This window comes from Pyrus communis, chromosome 3 (assembly GCF_963583255.1).
Source record: "Pyrus communis chromosome 3, drPyrComm1.1, whole genome shotgun sequence".
In the NCBI taxonomy this organism is placed as follows: Eukaryota; Viridiplantae; Streptophyta; class Magnoliopsida; order Rosales; family Rosaceae; genus Pyrus; species Pyrus communis.
In genome coordinates this window covers 24,136,682-24,155,828 of record NC_084805.1, presented here as the reverse complement: position 1 = coordinate 24,155,828, position 19,147 = coordinate 24,136,682, and the positions used below count along the sequence as shown (strand labels likewise).

The following is a 19,147-nucleotide window of genomic DNA, read 5'->3' as shown; positions in this document are numbered from 1 at the left end:
GTTTTTTTTTTTTTTTTTTTTTTTTTTTTTTTTTTTTTTTTTTAAGTGATCCTTTAATTGTATAATGCCCTGCAGTGGATGTAGATTGAGGTCAAGGTGGTCCCATTGACTATTCGGAGTTAGGGAAATATACATGTAAAAGTTTTCCGATAACTCTTTGAAAGTTAGGTACGACTCTCTTTTGTGCCCACAGGTGTTTGATGTAATGCCCATTAAGCATATGCCGCATATCTTGTCGAAACCTCGACATGTTTCGTGTCGAGTGCACTTGACAAATTATATCGATAACACTCATCATATTGCTTTGGCGTATGTCGATATCTATTGACATGTGCGCAACATGATTTGGCTGACGACAACAAGTCACTATATGTTCGATGAAATATCTTAGGAAATAAACTGACTTTTTTTTTTTTTTGTTTTTTGAGCACTTCGAGCTATGTTTATATTAAAAAACTTAAATTTTTAACACTTGAACCCCCAATGTTCGAATTTTGGGCTGCCATTGGATAGGACCAAATCAGATGGTAATCATTACTATGAGTGGACCTTAATAAGCTTATACTATGTTATATAGGAGATAATCCATGGTTGGCTACTTAGCCGGTTGAGGGCATGCTGGTGCATCATGCATGGGGCAGCAGCAGATAGCAGTTTCGAGTAAAACTTGTCTTTTGGTTCAAGTTTCCACTTTTTCAACAACTTTGTTGCCCTGTGAGCTCCTTTTTCTTTGTAAATTTGGATTCTTAACTGAAAGAAAAGAGGATGAGTAATTGCCGTGGTGGGATTTGGGTTTGGTGTTTTTGGCGTGTAAGTATGGCTCATAAGGGTTGTTGCAGCGTCACTACAACAAAAAGGGTGCAGATTTATTTTCTTCATTTATTGTTTAGGGTTACATCGGAGTCGAATCCTAAACTAGCCTACTCTCGTTGCCATACTCACCCAACAAGCGCGTCGATGTTGATCGATGCATTTGTATAGTCCATGCACTTGATAACATGAAGCTTGTTGATCAGCTTCCATCAAATGGCAGTGATGATGTTGATGATAATTAATTCTCCTGAGGAGAACCGAAATTGATCATCAGATGGTTAAAGAAACTCAACTTTAGATCTGATCATGTCAAATAGAACATAAAACACTTGGCTAATTATGGAGATAGAGGATAATTAAGTATACTTATTTAGAGTGACGGAACCAACTTTTGAACATGAGATGAGCGTTTTTTTTTTTTATTAAAAAGATGAACAAGTGTAAACTTTTTCTCTTTAAGAGCACTTCCACCCCTAACAAATATGTTAGCCCAAAGTCTATTTTTTAGGCCAACCCCCCTCCCCCTACAAAAAAAAAAAAAACCCACTTCACCCCACCCAATAGCCTAGCGCTGCCCCCCCCCCTCCCAAAAAAAAAACCCACTTCACCCCACCCAATAGGCTAGCCCCCCTACCCGAAAAAAAAACCCACTTCACCCCACCCAATAGGCTAGCGCCCCCCTCCAAAAAAAATAACCAACTTCACCCCACCCAATAGGCTAGCGCCCCCCTCCAAAAATAAAAAACCCACTTCACCCCACCCAATAGGCTGGCCCCCCTACCCCAAAACAAATAAAAACCAACTTCACCTCACCCAATAGGCTAGCCCAAAATGGAGACCAACTTTGAGCCTAGCACATAATGGATTGAGTAAGAGACATGACATCAGCCATGTGAATTTCTTTTTTTTGTTGCACGCACGTGAGCATGCGTTCCAACATTTAAAAAAAAAAAAGGTCAGAATCTTATCGTGGGCCACGTGTCTACTTTTGGGCTATTGGATTTCATTATTTTGAAATCTAACGGTTTAGATTAATTATCTTAATAAAAAATTATAAAAAAAGTTATTTAAAAATACAAAACCAAAGATTAATTAACTTAATAAAAAAGTATAAAAAAAAATAGTTTAAAAATATAGAAAAAAAAAGATTATATATATATATATATATATATATATAAATACCTAACCATCTTTCACAAAAATTGTACTTTCGAAAAACAACACGTGGCGTGATAAGATTAATTAAAAATTCTATCCGAAATTAAAAATAAAATTATTTTGTAAAAAAATTAATAATATTTTAATACAAATTGACTAGACTCTTGCTGAACTCATTTTTTAGGGATGGAGATACACTTGGTCAATTATTGTTCATTGGAGTCAATTACCATTCGATTGGGTGGATTAAATAGACTTTGAGCCAGCTCATTTTTTAGAGGTGGAATTGCTCTAAAAATGGACCAATTGATGGCTTTGCAACCGTCCATCATTTCGAGAATTATGAAGAATTATAGAGTCATTCCAGGCTACCCCTAACCAATAATACAGGCCTTGAATTAATCTCTAACCATTAAGCCACCCGTGGGGTTGAACAAGTGTAAATTGAGTAGTAATTATAGTCTTTGACCCCCAGAATTACAAAATAAATAAGAATATTTGGACAAAAAAAAAAAAAGGAGGCGGCTAAAACCCCCAAATTCTAGGGTTTATGATAATAGCAGAAACAGAGGCGCACATAGTCCATCTTCGCTTCTCTGGAAAACCCAGACAGGATATAATGGAAGGAACAATAGGGACTTAAATCCCGAGAGGATTCATCCAATCCAAGGTAACCTCTCCTCTCAACTGTCTCTATCTCTTTCAATCTTCACACTCTGCAACTTCCAGTTTTCAACTATTATTGCAAAAATGTGATTCACCCACAAAATTCTCTCTCTCTCTCTCTCTCTCTCTCTCTCTCTCTCTCGTATGCTTCCTTCGCCACTTTCTATGTTAATGAATAGAATCCACAAAAGGGTTTCGAAAATGATTGCCCAACTCAAACACCATGTACCCTTCTCTCCTCTGGTTCATGAAACAACCGCTTCTGTGCAAAAGCCGTCGCTCGTTTGGGTTAAAAATCGATACTTTTGGAGTTCTAGGATTGCCCATTTGGCAAGGGTCTCAGTCATGGAGTCCACGCAATCTGATTCTCCAGTTTTGAATCGGGTTTCTCGAAACGCTAGAACCGTGGCTCAGGAAGCCCTTTTCGACTACCTGCATTCTACTCGAAGCTTCAGCTTCATGGATGCCGAGCATATTAGCAAGAACTCCCCAATTTTTCTTCAGAATTTGCTCTCCAAGATAGACTCCGAGAAAGATGTTGCCCGTTCTTTAACCCGGTTTTTACGCTACAATCCCGTTAATGAGTTTGAACCCTTCTTTGAGAGCTTGGGTTTGAGCCCGTCTGAGCTGCAATTGCTGCTACCGCGGCGCTTGATGTTTCTGAGTGATGATCGTGTTATGGTTGATAATGTTCATGCTTTATGCAATTACGGAATCCCCCGTGGTAACATTGGTAAAATGTACAGGGAGGCAAGACAGATATTTGGATATGACTATCGAGTGTTGGCTTCAAAGCTTCAAGCTTATGAAAATTTGGGGTTAAGCATACCAACAGTTATTAAGCTTGTTAGTTGTTGCCCCTTGCTTTTGGTTGGGGGTGTTCATAGCGACTTTGTCAAGGTTCACGAAAAAATGAAGGATATAGGCCTCGGAATGGATTGGATTGGAAGGTATGCATCACATAACGGTACGTACAACTGGAACAGAATGCTTGATACAATGGATTTTCTCGATAGTGTGGGTTATACAGAGGAGCAAATGTGTGCTTTGTTTAAAAGAAATCCTGCATTACTGTTACAAGGTTCTGGGAAGAACGTGTATGTATTGTTTGGCCGGTTACTCAAATTGGGTCTCGGGATGGATGAGGTTTTTTCGTTGTTTATGCGAAACCCACAGGTCTTGTCTGTTAAGTGCATGAAAAATCTTTTGCTGGCAATGGATTTTCTGTTTGAGATTGGAATGGGGGCAGAAGAAATAGCAGACATTGTAGCCGATGACATTGAATTTCTGAGTTCGTCTAGTTTAAAAAGACCTAAGACTTTATGTAAAGAGCTGAAGGTCAAAAGAGTCGGTCTGCTCCAACTTATAACGGAAGATCCACACAAGGTGTTGAGATTGGCTTCAAAGTCCAAATGTAAAACCATCAAGCAAGTAATATCCCCAGTTCCTAGTAATCATCTCGAGAAAACATCGTTTTTGTTGCGATGGGGATACACCGAAAACTCAGAGGAGATGATGAAAGCTCTGAAAAAATTCAGAGGCAGAGGGGACCAACTGCAGGAAAGATTTGATTGCCTAGTTCAAGCTGGCTTGGACTGCAATGTCGTATCAAAGATCATTAAACAAGCTCCTAATGTTCTTAACCAGAGCAAAGATGTGCTTGAAAAGAAGATCAGTTGCTTAACAAACAGTTTAAATTATCCGCTCGATTCTCTGGTGGCATTCCCGGCATATTTATGTTACGATATGGAGAGGATTAATCTCCGATTCTCGATGTATTTGTGGCTTAAGGAGAAAGGTGCAGCAAAGCCTAGGTTATCCTTGAGCACTCTCCTTGCATGTTCAGATGCTCGATTTGTAAAATATTTCGTAGATGTCCATCCTGAAGGTCCGGCCATGTGGGAAAGTTTAAAATCGCAAAAAGGCTAAGAATTTCATCCTTGTAATCTTGTACGTTTAGATTTTCGCAACGAATCCCGTCTTGTATACTAAATACTTCGACGTAAATTCATTCATGTGCTTCCCTTTGGTTCGTATGGTCCTCAAATCTGCGGTTCATGTTGCAGTGGTAACTTTGGTTTCGCACCCGAGAGATATGTTAAGAATTAAACTCTTTCATTGATCAAAGAATCCATCTGTTGATTGAAGTATTGAAAATAACAGATCCATTTTACAGGTTTGGCAGCTAAAATCCTGCATATGGAGACTTTCACATGCTTCCAGCGTGGACCATTTTGCAAAATTTGATCGTAACTAGGAGGCATGGACGGAGCCAATCAAGGCTCACTGGAGGCAAATGCCTCCACTCAAGTAATTCGTTTGTTAAACTGTAAACTTCAGTTATATAATATACACGCGTTATCTTTGTAGTAAATATATGTATCTAATGTTTAACATACCTTCATATTACTTCACTGCATAATATGAGCAAAAGTGCTCTTGTTCTATCATTCAAACTAAAAAACCCTATCCCGCCTATCATGTAGGAATATTTTTCTCATCATTTTGCCACTTTCCACTACTAGACTGAAATTTTTGTACCATTGGACTTGTGATACACCATCATTTGAAATCATCCCTAGTATCATATTAGGTATTAAGACATCCTATAATAAGGTCTTCTTAGATATTTTTCGGGACGCCCTTACTAAAAGAAATTTCTAGCTTTGTCCTTATTGGGATGCCTATGATTCGATACAATTTACATGCCTTCACAAGTTTCTAACCTTTGGACTTGCACCAACTTGTTCCGGTGGCGATGGGGATGACGGAGGCAACCCGTAGACGTTCTTATCAGCTTTGTCCTTGTCAAATGCCTTTTGTACTTCCTCCTTAAGCTCCAAGAAACGCTGCCTCTTTATTTTCTGCTCGTCGGTGGTGCCCGTCTCAAGGAAGCGCAAATCAGGAAGGTCGCCCTGAATTAACTTATCGAGGACTTCCGAGCAATGTGGAAAATAGTATCGACCCATGCTGACTGCCACAATAGAACACTAATGCTTAGAAGAGAATAAAACCGATGACACTACAAGTACTTTTAACTAGCAGATTCTAAATACTAAATATTTGCTGTTGTGGTTCGACTTATGATGTCTTGTGGAGTGTAAAAATAACTTCCTTGGTTTCATTTCGTGCCTCATGTTACGCGAGGCATGTCAAGTTGGTTAGGAAAATTGTTAATTTGACTGATGTGGCTAAAAGTAATGGGTTTTTCCGTTTGTTTCCCGTGTTCCACATCAGCCAAGTTAATGATTTTCGTAACACCTTGACCCTTGACGGAATGGGGTAACACGAGACAACTGAAGCATAGGGGCAAAGTCATACAGTTGCAAGTTCTTGTGGCAACGCCGGGGAGAGAGGTGGGGGGGGGGGGGGGGGAGGGTGGGGGGTGGGGTTGGAGAGTTTCGTCAAAGCATGCAAATAAATAACCCGAAGAAAAGGATCAACCAGAACTCTGCAATTCAACCACAATAATTTATCTGAGAGACAACCATGATACCTGTTTTCACAAGGGATTCCAACCGAGAAAGGAGTCTTTTGTTCTGCACGGTGGGAGTCTCATTCAAATCAACCTCCATCAAATTCCCACTTGATCCTTTCACTGAAGAGATCCCGGCAAACTCAGACGTTGTGTCTGCATGAGCAATCGCCATGGCTAGCTTGGCTTCAGCAGGGAATAAGAATCGGGCAAGTGCCACTGCAATAAATAATGCACTTCAGATTCAGGCCTTATCTAATAAGTGAAGGATATCACGTCAGATACTCAACACACATTAAACAATCAAAACATGAAACATGAAACGCAAAAGGTTGAGATTCAAGTGTTTCTGGAGAAAAATGATACCGACTACGATCTGCCACCACAATGCCTTGACTAATCAAAGTGAGAGTGTCTTAGAAATGTTACCTCGATTCTCCAGTTTCAGCAATTTCATATGCAGATCATTGGGCGTCATTTGGGAAGATATAGATGCCTCTCCAGCCATTGGATTCCTCAGCATTTCTCTCTCTAGAACATCAATGCAAATTCGGTCTTTGTTTGCTTCTTGCCCCCGCTCTGTTTTTGTGTGATAATCCTTTGGCCTTGTCAACCTCCGGCAAATACTAACAGCGCTCTCACCTTCTAAGGTCAGCTCTGATGCACGAGCTCCATTAGACAGAAGCAATATTATAATTGATGGCTCCTTGCGCATCACAGCAATGTGAAGCACTGTAAAACCCCGGGAATCCCGGAGGTTAACATCAGCCAGACCCAGACCAAGCACTTCAGTCACAACTTTAGGATCGCAGTAGGCTGCAGCATAATGGAGCGCATTGGCTTCATCTAAGGTCACATCAGACTCGGTTAAAAGAAGTTTCATAAGTTCAACATCATCGGAGTCCAGTGCCTTATGTATTCTCCTGATTCTCTTTTCACGCAAGGGGTCCACAATCGGCATGTTTGGGTCGCAGTAGTGCTGAGAATTCCGGCGAAGAATTTTAATCTTCTCCACAACCTCGTCAGGAAGTCGTTTCTCAAGAGAGATGCTATCAAGATCCGAGTGTGCCACTCTCTCTATACACTGATCAATAAGCTGACTTAACTGACAATGAAACGCCACCACGAGGATTGGGATAACATCATCCGCCAGAGCCTTAACAACAAAATCAGTAAGTTGTCGCTGCCAATACACACACAACCAAATCAGAACAACCTTCCATTTTTCTTTCCAAATTAATTAGTAATCTGTCTTTGCATTCGAGATATTGGAAGATCCAAGCTTGAATAACGAAGTTGCAGAAACACTTGAACAAATGTGCAATGAGAACTCGAAAGTTGACTAATTTCTCAATGTGATTAAAATGTTTGATCAGAAATTCAGAAAGCAAACAGCACCAACCAACCTGAAGTACTGAAACAAGTTCCGGCATTCCGAAAACCGAAGAGGCACACGTCAACTCCAAAGCAAAATCAATGGCGGGTCGACAAGCTTCATGGCCGCACACATTGTGAACGCAGCTCGAAACCTCGACCGGAAAAGCCTTCAGCTTTGCAGTATACACAAACCCCAAGAAAACCACAAACGCTTCATAACCCACATGCCCAAATGGCAGCAAATCACTCAAACAGTACCTAGGTTTTCCTTCTTTTTCGGAACCCCCATATGCCCGGCTGAATACCTTCGCGAAAACCTCGCTCCTCGAAGCCAAAATGCATCGGTGGACGGCAACCGGAACGCCCTCGACGGTCATTTCGGCATCGCTGTAGTCGCCGCCGGAGTCGGCCAAGAGCCGGGCCAAACTGGAGCTGAGGTTGGTCAGGCAGGTGAGGTCCCGGGTGGGCGGCGGGGTGTCCGCGGCGGGGGAGGAGGAGTTGGGGGTTACTGAGCCGTTGGATACGTGGGAGGATGAGGTGAAGCTCAAGGAGGATGATGGATCAGCCATTTTTAGTCTGCGTTAGATTTTAAACATGGAGATTAATGAGATGGATCATCAAATCTTGATGATTGATGGGGTCACATAAATGCAGGAGGAGGTTGAAGATGTCACTACGCAAATAGTCAACGGCGTTTGAGTGACGATTATGCTTTAACGTTGCTAACGTGGTTCAAGTTTTCAACGTTTAGTAGCTCCCGGGTTTAAAGCTTAAGTAGTGAGAGAAGTGAGGAAACATGCTAGAATTAGAATAGGATTTAAACATGGAATTATGGGTTAAAAGTCAGATTTAACTACTACCATAATTGATCACTTGTTTGATTTAGGGTGATGCTGCGATTGCTATCCAGACACCTATTTTTGTCTCACACATTCCTCTTAATCTTCACCTGTCGAATTGAATGAATTGAAGAATATTGATGGAAAAAAATTAACAAAAGTGTGTGAGGTAAAAATTTATCATTGTATAGCACCACTTTTTTTTTTTTTTTTAGTACATCGATATTTTTACACTAAGGGGAGGGGGAGTTCGGCAAAACCAACAGCCTAATTTGGTATCGAATTCGCCATCCACGAGATTCGAACCTAAGACCTTTCACTTCCAAATGAAGAGGAATGTCACTAGACCGTAGTACCGAGTGATACTCTTTATTTATTAGGAGGGATGGATTATGGAGTTTGGATTTTTTATTTTTTTTTTTTAATGTTTTTTAAAGGAGACAAGTTGGTGGCTTCGACATGGCAGTCCACCTTTCCGAATGTCAGAAAGATTCATAGAGGCATTTCAACCTCCCATTGGCCACCATCATGTGATTCACCAAGACATAAATCAAACTTAGAACGTGTCGTGTAAAACACGAGCTTGAAATTCATCCTCAACCACTGAGTCACCTCATGATGGATGAATTTGGAACTTTAATGTTAAGTATATTGGTGTTGCTACACACGCTAAATTCTTGCATTTGTGCACTATATGATGCAACACATTTTACACTATATTACCACTATTTAATCAAGTTCCAACTTGAATTAAAGTATAAATTTAATTAGTGACACATCATTTGATAAACAAATTTAGTGTATCTAATATTATTCTAAGTATATTGAGAAGAAAAATAAGATGATAAATATTTTTAGGCCTAAATCTTAATTATTGAATTTTTAATTAAAATTTAAAGGCCAAAGTCTAGATAAATAAGATAATCTAGAGTCTAATTAGAAAAGAAAAAAAAAATCAAATTTAACTTTTTGACAAGTAATATTTATTATGTATTGAAATTGAATACGTCTAAATTCATTAAGAATGTTTTCCCTTAAACCCGAAGTTTTGAGTTCGAAAACCTCCTGAGACGTATTTAAAAGAAAGATAAAGGTAATTTTCCTTGAACAGATACACCTACTATTCAAAATCATCCTCTACAGAACTACTTGCTAGTTTGTGCAGTTAACAGAACAATTCACATATGCCAAGATTTTAGCCATCCGAATATAGCCAACGTTTTCCTACGCTTTCGTCAGCAAACCTCCGAAGGCTTATTTGATACAAATTTACACGGCTTCACGGTTCCCTAACCTTCTGATTTGCACCAATTTTTTCCAGAGATGTCGTGGAGGACGATGAAGACAATCCGGAGAGATTACACTCGGCCTTGTCCTTGTCAAATGCTTTTTGTACTTCCTCCTTGAGCTCCATGAAACGCCTCCTCTTTACCTTCTGCTCGTCGGAGGAGCCAGGCTCGAGGTAAAACAAATCAGGGAGGTCGTCCGCAATGAACTTATCCAGGACTTCCGAGCAATGAGGGAAATAGCATCTACCCAAACGGACTGCCACAATACGATGAAGCTTAGAACAAATGACTAAATATTATGTAAGTCGACCGCAGTAACAGAGAAAAGCATGCATTTGTGATTTACCTGTTTTCATAAGGGCTTCCAACCTGGAATGAAGTCTTTTGTTCTGCACGGTGGGGGTCTCGTTTAAATCAACCTCCATCAGATTCCCACTTGAGCCTTTCGATGATGATGGCGCAGCAAAGTCAGATGTCTCCGCATGGGCAATGACCATGGCTAGCTTGGCTTCTGCAGGGAAAAACAATCGGGCCAATGCCACTGCAATAACAAGTGAAAGATGTCATGCCAGAGACTCAGAGGCACACTAAACCAATCAAACGAAGAAATAGTGTTTTTGAATGGTTTAAATAAAATTGAGAATGTCTTAGGAATCTTACCTCTGTTCTCCAGGTTTAGCAACTCCATGTGCAGATCATCAGGCATTATTTGGGAAGATATAGATGCATCTCCAGCCATTGGATTCCGCCGCATTTCCCTCTCTAGAACATCAATGCATATTCGGTCTTTGTTTGCTTCTTGCCCCTGCTCTGTTTTTGAATGGTAATCCTTTGGTCTCGTCAACCTCCTGCAAATACTAACAGCACTCTGACCATCTGATGTCAGCTCTGATGCACGAGCTCCTTTAGTCAGTAGCAATACAATAATTGATGGCTCCTTGCGCATCACAGCAATGTGAAGCACTGTATAACCCCTAGAATTCCGGAGGTTAACATCAGCGAGGCCCAGAGCAAGCACTTCGGTCACAACCTTAGGATCGCAGTAAGCTGCAGCGTAATGGAGAGCATTTGCTTCATCTAAGGTTATATTAGACTCCGTTAAAAGAAGTTTCACAAGCTCGACATCATCCGAGTCCAAAGCCTTATGTATTCTTCGGATTCTCTTTTCAAGCAAGGGATCGGCAGGTGGCAAGTTTGGGTCAGAATCCTGCTGATAATTGCGGCGAAGAATTTTGATTTTCTTCACAACCTCATCAGGAAGTCCCTTCTCAAGAGAGATGTCATCAATATCTGATCGTGCCACTCTATCTATACACTGATCGATGAGCTGATTCAACTGACAATGGAAAGCAACCACGAGAATTGGGATAACATTGTCTGACAGAGCTTTCCCAACAAAATTAAGAAGGCGCCGCTGCCAACACATAGACAATCAAATCAGTAACTATTTTCCATTTATATTACCAAAAGAATGAGTAAATGATAAGTTGCATAGACAATCCTATCATAACATTCATAAATAAGTTAAATATATTGATTTACGAATTCATGAACTCATAGACTTGACTAACTGATAAAAATCTGCTCAGAAATTCAGAATAACAGAAGACCAACCTCGAATATCGAAACCAAATCAGGCATTTGGAAAATGGAAGCGGCGTACATCAATTCCACAACGAAATTGATAGCAGGTCTACATGCGTCATGGGCACATACATTGTGAACGCAGGTTGACACCTCCACGGGAGAAGGCTTAAGCTTTCCAGTATACACATAGCTTAAGAAAACCAAGAAAGCTTCATATCCAACATCGCCATAAGGCAGAAAATCACTCATACAGTACTTTGGCCTGTCCTCCTTTCCAGAAGACCCCTTGTCTCGCTTGAATAGCTCGCGAAAAAATCCACTCCTAGAAGCCAATATACATCGGTGTACACCAACAGGAATCCCCTCAACTACGATATCAGCATCACTATAATCACAGCCAGGATCAATCAACAACTGCTCCAAACTAGAGCTAAGCTTGGACAAACTGATGACTTCAAGACTTGGCACCGATTCGGAGCCAGAACACGATAAGTTGTGGCTCATTGAACCATTTGATAAATGGGGCGATGAAGTAAAGCTCAGAGAGGATGATGGTTCAGCTGAATGAGCCATTAATCGACTTTAGACCTGTAGAGCCTAGGATGTATGAATGTCGAGCCTAATCACATAGTGCTTGAAGATAGCAAAATCTATAACTAATTCCCTTGAAGAATTAAGACCCCCAAAGCTATCTAACTCTTCCAACACAAGCTATAGCCTATAGGTCTCAAAATATTTTGATCCATCTTATTCGTATGGTAAAAACCTATAAGCAAAAGTGCTTTTGAGAATCGAAAAGCGAGATAAACAGAATACTTAACAAAAGGGGATGATCCAATATGATCACAAAATTTAAATTTACAAGTTTAACACTCAAAATACAAACCTAGCACAAATTGTGATTTTGCTTTTCACTTTTGAAAGGTGGGTTCCATTGAAAAGACTTAAAATACAAAACTATTGGATTAAAACTGCTAATTTCAAGCTTCCAAATTAAAACTGATAAGTTGAAGCTTCCAAATTGGAATTAGAAACAAAATCTAAAATACAAAGCTAGAATATTGATGCTCAAGATCTAACTACAACAATATAAACCAAATATTGGATCCAATATATTATATGATGTGATTTGTAATACTGCACAAAACAGAAACTTTTGCAGATTTAATCAAAAGAGTTGTATAAAAACTAATAAAAAAAATTTACACATGTACTGTTATTGGCTTCTCCTACAAGTTGTAGTTTTCCTATCAAATCCCACCTGAATTTCAAAACCCATAACATCAAAAGAACTCATCCCAGGAAAATTGTAGCAAACCCAAAATTTCCCAAAACAAGAAGAAGCAAACTTTCAACCATATAAACCAGAACAAAACTCACAGATATCAAATCCCAAGATTGGCAGGGAGGACAGAGAGGTGGGGGGCCAAAAGGGTAGGATTCAATTCAGAGAAACAGAGTCAGAAAGTAGAAAGAGAGAGACAACAGAGAGAAAACAAGCTTTTTTTATGTGTTTTTTTACAGCGAGAGAGAGAAGGAGCTGAGAAATTTCGTTAGAGGGAGATGAAGTCGCTTTGGTGACGATTGAGATAGCATCAGCGATCCCAGCTGGGGTGAGATGACGCAGGCTCGGTGTAAATTAATGGAAGTGTTTTGTTTTTGTTTGGAAATTGCAAAAATTGCAAGTGTGGGAAAATGGAGAGCCATCGTGGGCGCAGTAGTTTATTATTTTGGTTAATCTTTCGCTTTCATCTGTGAATAGAGAGAGAGAGAGATAGAGAGAAGGGGCAAAAGGTTATAGACGGAGTCGGTGTCGGCCATGGTTGACATACCGTGTGATTCATAAGCAATAGATGTCATCTGTTTGTTTATTTTAAAAAGCTAGGATGATAAGATCATCTTCAACCGAAGGTTGGTTAGAGGGTTCGTTTTAGATCTCTGGTCTTCGAAGAAAATAATATTTTAATGAACAGTGTAGGGTTATATTTGTTACCATCTCCGGCCATAGAGCTCGTTTTAGCCCTGTCACAAAAAATTGTCTCCAACCGAGGACCAAAAGGTCATAGGGCCAAACATAATTTATTATTTAAAAACTGCAACTTAAATTTACAACGGCTAAGTACATCAGCTAGCCGTTGGATTTGAATTTTTTTTTGCTATAAATAGGGTGGATATTGGGTTATAATTCATACATCTTTAAATTCAATCTATTTCAATTCAAGTTTGCAATGAATTCCAACTTTGGATCCTCTTCTGATTCCAATTGGGGGTTCTCATCCAATTCCAAATTGGAAGAAAAATGGGCATAGATGAGACAAGAAGATGAGGAGTCTGATGAAGCAGATGAAGTAGATGAAGCATGGTGCAACACACAAAACATAGTAGCAGCCATGGCTGCGACCATGGTGTATCAGCCAACTCAAGAACAACCTCAATAGGGTGGCTTTATTGTTGTCCACTCTTACAAACCACAAAATAGAGCGATGACGCATGCCAATCTGATGAACAACTACTTCAACCCCAACTCGGTGTACACAAAAGAGGATTTTAGTCGTCGCTTCCAGATGAGGCATCATGTCTTCGAGCGTTTACTTCATGATGTCCAACATGTCAATCCATACTTTCGACAGAAGCGGGATAGAACAGGCCTCCCTGGTTTCTCACCTCATCAGAAGGTTACTATTGAACTTCGAATGATGGCCTATGGCTCCCCAGCTGATTCGATGGATGAAACCCATGGTATGTTTGAGTCTACATGCCTTGATACTCTTGCTGAATTTTATGACACAATTGTTCAGTTTTACAAAGACGAGTACCTTCGCAAGCCAAATCAAGAAGATCTGGATCAACTCATTCGCAAAGCTGAAGACCGTGGGTTTCCGGGCATGATAGGGTCATTAGACTGCATGCATTGGGATTGGAAGAACTGTCTCACCGGATGGCAATGAGGCTTTTGCGGAAGGTCAAGAAAGCCAACTGTTGTGTTAAAGGAGGTTGCTTCGTATGACACATAGATTTGGCATGCTTTCTTTGGAGTCCCTGGATCTCAAAATGACATTACAGTTCTTGAGCGTTCACCTCTCTTCAATACCCTGACGGAACGTAAAGCACCTTAACCTGACTACTACATCAACAACCGTCAGTACAATATGGAGTATTACTTGGCATATGACATCTACCCAAAGAGGGCGACACTTATCCAAGCAATTCCAAACCCTGTGAATGACTCCGACAAGTTGTTTACCTTACACCAAAAGGCATACCGGAAAGATGTTGAGAGAGTTTTCGGTATTCTACAAGCACAGTGGAAGATCATCAACGAACTGGCAAGAGGGTGGAGTCGAGAAAATTTGGACTCCATCATGATGTCTTGCATCATATTACACAATATGATTGTGGAGGATGAGCAAGATGAGTATATTGATAGAGAGTCTGATGACAACCAAGACGATCCAAATAGGTCAAGAAAGGCTCGTGCAAAAATATATGATGGGCCTAATTTGCCTTTCAATCCAAGAACTGGTAGTATCTCTATAAATGAGTACATGAGGCGCTATAGAATGATATGTTCCCGTGCCACAAACAAGTATCTACAACAGGATCTTGTTACACATATTTGGGCCAAAAATAACATGGAATAGGCGTTTAAGTTTTATGTTGTTAAATGTTTTTAAAAATGTTGTTTAAGTTTCATGTTGTTATGTTGTATAATTCTTATGTTGTTTATTGTTGTTTAATATTGTTTAATATTGTTTAATATTGTTTGATATTGTTTAATGTTATGTAATGTTTAATGGTTTAGGAAGGTATAGGGAAAAAAAAAGAGTTTTTAAAAAATTTTAAACAAATTTTGTTAAAAAAAAAAAAAAAAAAAAAAAAAAAAAAACGGCTAAATGACCGTTGCATTTGAATTCCAGCTCGACTCGGGGACCGGCACCGTTGGCCATTTGGCCCTTTTTTGTGCAGTGGGGCCAACAAACCCTTTGGCCTGACCCTTGGTTGGAGACGATTTTAGCGCTATTTTTGAGCCTCTAGCCATCTGGATCATTCGGTTGGAGATGGCCTAAGCCTCGACATTTTTTTTATTGGTTCCTTGAGAAGTTAGGCTTATATACTATTTGCTTTTTTGACAATTTAACACACAAAAGTTGCTTGCAGTGTCAATTATGGTCAAAATTTCATCAAAACGAATCACGTAGCATGCAGCACACATGGCTTTTTTAAGGACGTTGCATCGAGAGATTTTTTAGTATATTAGAACACGGAACAGTATAACATATGTTATTATGTAATGAGTTAAACATTTAAAAATGAACTATATAATGATATATATATATATATATATTGTCATGTGTTTCAAACACACTGAAAAATTTCTCTATCTTGCCGATAGCATTTCTTTTATAAAAGCTCGGTTGTGAGCGCAATAAATAAAATCAATGTAATTCTGTCGTGCCTAACATATTAGTCAATGTAATTCTTTCCCCAAGTCATTTAAGAGTCATGAAGTAACGAGAATTTGCCCTTAAAATGGACCAGATGTGCAACACTGTGATGTTTTCTCACGGAATTTGTTATAAAGAAATGACTTTTATAGCAAATGATTATTGAAATTAACTCAAGTTATCAAAATAGTTTCTCGCTTTCAAAATCAAGCAACATCGTCTTTGAAATTAAGTGCTGCACATCAATGTAATCCTTGATTAGCAAAATATTTTAAAGTTTCTATCAGTTTGATGACGTGGCATACAAAAAGTCTACACAACCAATCATTTGGCGCCATGTCGACGAAAAAAAAATCACATTTTTGAAATTTAAAATACAACAAAAATGAAAATCAAGGAGGCATTCCGGCAGATAAGCAGCTCGAAGATGGCTGATAGATTTGGCTCGCAAGTACAATCAGGAGAAAGAAATTAAATGTAATGTTTGTTTGCATTGTAAGGGCAGTGAATTGCAGGAAGAAGAAGGTCAAGCATATGAACCGACATTTGATGCAAGAGTTGGTTGTGTCGTTTAAGCTCTCATACAGAATAAACAAAAACATTATCAAACCTAATCATGGCTTGTTTGGAATTGTTTTTAAAATAACTGAAAACATTTTTAGAAAAATATTTTTAGGTTTTAAAAAGCGAAGTGTTTTCTATAAGAAGCAAATAATTATAGTTTTTCTTGCAGAAAGTACTTTAAGTACTTTTTTAAGATTCACTCGTATATTTACTAGGGATTGATTCCAAAAATATTTTCAATAAATACGATTTCACACATTTTAAAGATACTTCCAAACGAGCATCAATATCTAGATAAACGTGGTATTAAAGTGCTATTTTCACCTATTCACTGTTCATTTCACCTTCCATATTTTCCTTACCCTTCCACAAAAGTTAAGGGGAAAAAAAAGTGATTTTCTCTCTTTTCAGATTCTCACGTATATATATTTTTTAATTTCTAATCATCAGATTTAATAAATCAAACCAAACCAACGAACTGAATCAAACATGAGTGTGTGCGAACTTAAAAAGAATTTGTGTTTATTGATTCCAAAAATATTTTCAATAAATACGGTTTCACACATTTTAAAAATACTTCCAAACGAGCATCAATATCTAGATAAACGTGGTATTAAAGTGCTATTTTCACCTATTCACTGTTCATTTCACCTTCCATATTTTCCTTACCCTTCCACAAAAGTTAAGGGGAAAAAAAAGTGATTTTCTCCCTTTTCAGATTCTCACATATATATATTTTTTAATTTCTAATCATCAGATTTAATAAATCAAACCAAACCAACGAACTGAATCAAACATGAGTGTGTGCGAACTTAAAAAGAATTTGTGTTTATCATTTCTCAAAAAAAAAAAAAAAAACACTTTACTTATTCCTAAACTACTCCTAACTAAAACCTTACAAATTTTATTTTAAAGATTTGAATGGACTTCTAAATCTTTTCTAAACGAAATAGATACTAGTACATGCATGAATTGGTAATTATTTGTCTTCATTTTTTATATAAAAAAATACATCAATTATAAAAATGAACAGAATCTTACGACGTAATTAATATATCTTCTTCTTCGTTACCTCTCCTCTATAGAAAAAGAGAGGATGATATGATCATTTGGTCAACAAGATGTAGGGAGTGGACATAGCTATATACATGTTTTTCTATGCTTGCCACTCGATTGACTACATTATTTAACATAATCTACATGTCCCATCGTCGATACACACACACACACACACATACCCATATGGAAAATGTTCTTTCCCACACGACGAATGTGAAAAGAAAATATTACCTACTACTAAAAAGAAACAAAAGAACCCATCATCCCATGTTATCTAATGCTATGTTTGAGTGTGGCCTGTGAGTACACGACAGATATTTGCATGCTCGATTGCTGCGAAATTGCTACTCGTACGTCATATATTTTGTTTACTATGTTAACATGTATTAGTTATTTTTTAAGCAATGAAAATTATTTTATGTTTGATTGGTGTAGACTGGATCTATGGTTCACGATCAAGGGATCCAAATGATCTGCATGCAATCCTCATCATGTGGTCATCATCAAGACCCTAACTTCATTACTTTTGACTAATTGTTTAACTTTATAAATCAATCAGCATGTGGTGGGGTTGTTCTGTAAATAAGATATTCATCCTCCACAAAATATAACTTAAAATATTTCTTTTAAACTTGTTCTTCCGACCCATTTTTTATCCTCCCAAGATGACCTACGCCATTTGAAGAATGCATGAGATATTCTACTAAGCCAAGTACGCCATTTGAAGAATGCGTGAGATATTCTACTAAACCAAGTACGTCCTTGAGCAATCACGAATTGGTGGTCTAGTGGTTAATGACGAATTACGAAATTTTCTTAAAATTAAAAACTGGAGGTCTTGGGTCGAGTTTGAAACTCGTTGCTGGTCTGGAAGCTAAACTTGTAGCTAGAAGGAGGCTGAAATGCCTATGTGAGTCTTCTAGCCCCCGAAAAGGGTGGATAACTGTGATTTGTCACCAGTTGTCATTTTTTTTTTTTTTTGTTATTTGTTTATTTATTTTTTAAAGTAGGCCCTTGAGCGGCTCCAACATTAGCCCCAAGATGTTGGTCTCACAAGCCCCTTTGAGAGAAATCTATTGCTAGCTAGTTAACTAGCGTTTTTCAACTGGTTGTTATGTTAATTGTAGTGTACCTTCTCTTTTTTCTCTCATTTTTAAATAACATTGCTTATACTAAAAAAAAATTAATAAAGCATTTTAATATTATATTCAAACCTTTTGTCTTGACAAAAGTAGAACTCCTTCTTGGACCACTTGAAAGACCTTAATGAATTGTTTTTTTTCCAATTTTATTGGTAAATTCTTTGTTTAATAAATTAATGAAAGATGTTTGGCAAATTCTTTATCATGCTGATGTCACGACTTCCCTTCAAAACAAAACCGGTCGGATACCACTTCTGCCCAAAGCAAAACTTAAAACGGTCTGAACCCTAAAACCGTTGGGCTAAACCGGTTCAGAGAAAGTGATATTTTGGAAGATAACAATTGTCAATTTAGTAAAGAACAAGACGTGCCAACGGTAGAAGAAAACATGGCAAATGGCAACTATCATAAGGTGATATAGTAGTTGGGGATGAATTTCAGCCCCGTATTACAAAACTATATTCTAAGTTCGATTCCTAACGTTGGTGAATCATATAATAGTTGCCAAAAGGAGATTTAAATATCTCTATGAATTTCGATCCTCAAAAAGATAGACTACTGTAGCAAAACCACTTACTAGTATTTTTGGAAAACAAAGAAGAAAACATGGCATGGTCCAGAGAGAGTTGGAGAAATGAGAGGAGGAGATAACAAACAAAAGCACAGTGTCAATGACTCGTATGAGTCATGAACTTTTGGGTATTACCTTATGTTTTTGTCCTAACTATTTTGT

At 38.4% G+C, this 19,147-nt stretch overlaps 5 protein-coding genes across 5 annotated transcripts; 3 read left to right on the top strand and 2 right to left on the bottom strand.

Annotated features, from left to right (window-relative positions):
- The first annotated feature begins 2,543 nt into the window (after positions 1-2,543).
- Positions 2,544-4,935, top strand: LOC137728803 (transcription termination factor MTEF18, mitochondrial). Its single transcript, XM_068467575.1, has one exon. It carries the CDS (start codon positions 2,782-2,784, stop codon positions 4,564-4,566), a length of 1,785 nt encoding a protein of 594 aa, XP_068323676.1. The 5' UTR covers positions 2,544-2,781; the 3' UTR covers positions 4,567-4,935.
- A 112-nt stretch (positions 4,936-5,047) lies between these two features.
- Positions 5,048-8,190, bottom strand: LOC137728804 (BTB/POZ domain and ankyrin repeat-containing protein NPR1-like). Its single transcript, XM_068467576.1, has 4 exons — positions 7,519-8,190; positions 6,542-7,295; positions 6,134-6,331; positions 5,048-5,611 (listed from the first exon to the last, which is right to left on the bottom strand). The coding sequence occupies exons 1-4, from the start codon at positions 8,056-8,058 to the stop codon at positions 5,349-5,351; spliced, it is 1,755 nt and encodes a 584-aa protein (XP_068323677.1). The 5' UTR covers positions 8,059-8,190; the 3' UTR covers positions 5,048-5,348.
- A 1,213-nt stretch (positions 8,191-9,403) lies between these two features.
- On the bottom strand, positions 9,404-12,889 carry LOC137728670 (BTB/POZ domain and ankyrin repeat-containing protein NPR1). Its single transcript, XM_068467399.1, has 4 exons — positions 11,232-12,889; positions 10,278-11,031; positions 9,964-10,158; positions 9,404-9,873 (listed from the first exon to the last, which is right to left on the bottom strand). The coding sequence occupies exons 1-4, from the start codon at positions 11,775-11,777 to the stop codon at positions 9,608-9,610; spliced, it is 1,761 nt and encodes a 586-aa protein (XP_068323500.1). The 5' UTR covers positions 11,778-12,889; the 3' UTR covers positions 9,404-9,607.
- Positions 12,890-13,687: 798 nt separating this feature from the next.
- LOC137728481 (uncharacterized) lies at positions 13,688-14,152 on the top strand. The gene has a single exon (XM_068467257.1). It carries the CDS (start codon positions 13,688-13,690, stop codon positions 14,150-14,152), a length of 465 nt encoding a protein of 154 aa, XP_068323358.1.
- Positions 14,153-14,353: 201 nt separating this feature from the next.
- On the top strand, positions 14,354-14,845 carry LOC137728480 (uncharacterized). The gene has a single exon (XM_068467256.1). The coding sequence runs from the start codon at positions 14,354-14,356 to the stop codon at positions 14,843-14,845; it is 492 nt and encodes a 163-aa protein (XP_068323357.1).
- Positions 14,846-19,147: the final 4,302 nt, after the last annotated feature.

Bases quoted from the DNA above. Each gene is read 5' to 3' on its own strand.
- LOC137728803 (XM_068467575.1), top strand. From the start codon at position 2,782: ATGCTTCCTTCGCCACTTTCTATGTTAATGAATAGAATCCACAAAAGG.
- LOC137728804 (XM_068467576.1), bottom strand. From the start codon at position 8,058: ATGGCTGATCCATCATCCTCCTTGAGCTTCACCTCATCCTCCCACGTA. The intron at 7,296-7,518 runs GTTGGTTGGTGC...GTGTATTGGCAG, and splicing joins AACTTGTTTCAGTACTTCAG to CGACAACTTACTGATTTTGT. The intron at 6,332-6,541 runs GTAACATTTCTA...TATTTATTGCAG, and splicing joins GCTGAAACTGGAGAATCGAG to TGGCACTTGCCCGATTCTTA.
- LOC137728670 (XM_068467399.1), bottom strand. From the start codon at position 11,777: ATGGCTCATTCAGCTGAACCATCATCCTCTCTGAGCTTTACTTCATCG. The intron at 11,032-11,231 runs GTTGGTCTTCTG...ATGTGTTGGCAG, and splicing joins ATTTGGTTTCGATATTCGAG to CGGCGCCTTCTTAATTTTGT. The intron at 10,159-10,277 runs GTAAGATTCCTA...TTGTTATTGCAG, and splicing joins GCTAAACCTGGAGAACAGAG to TGGCATTGGCCCGATTGTTT.
- LOC137728481 (XM_068467257.1), top strand. From the start codon at position 13,688: ATGACGCATGCCAATCTGATGAACAACTACTTCAACCCCAACTCGGTG.
- LOC137728480 (XM_068467256.1), top strand. From the start codon at position 14,354: ATGGAGTATTACTTGGCATATGACATCTACCCAAAGAGGGCGACACTT.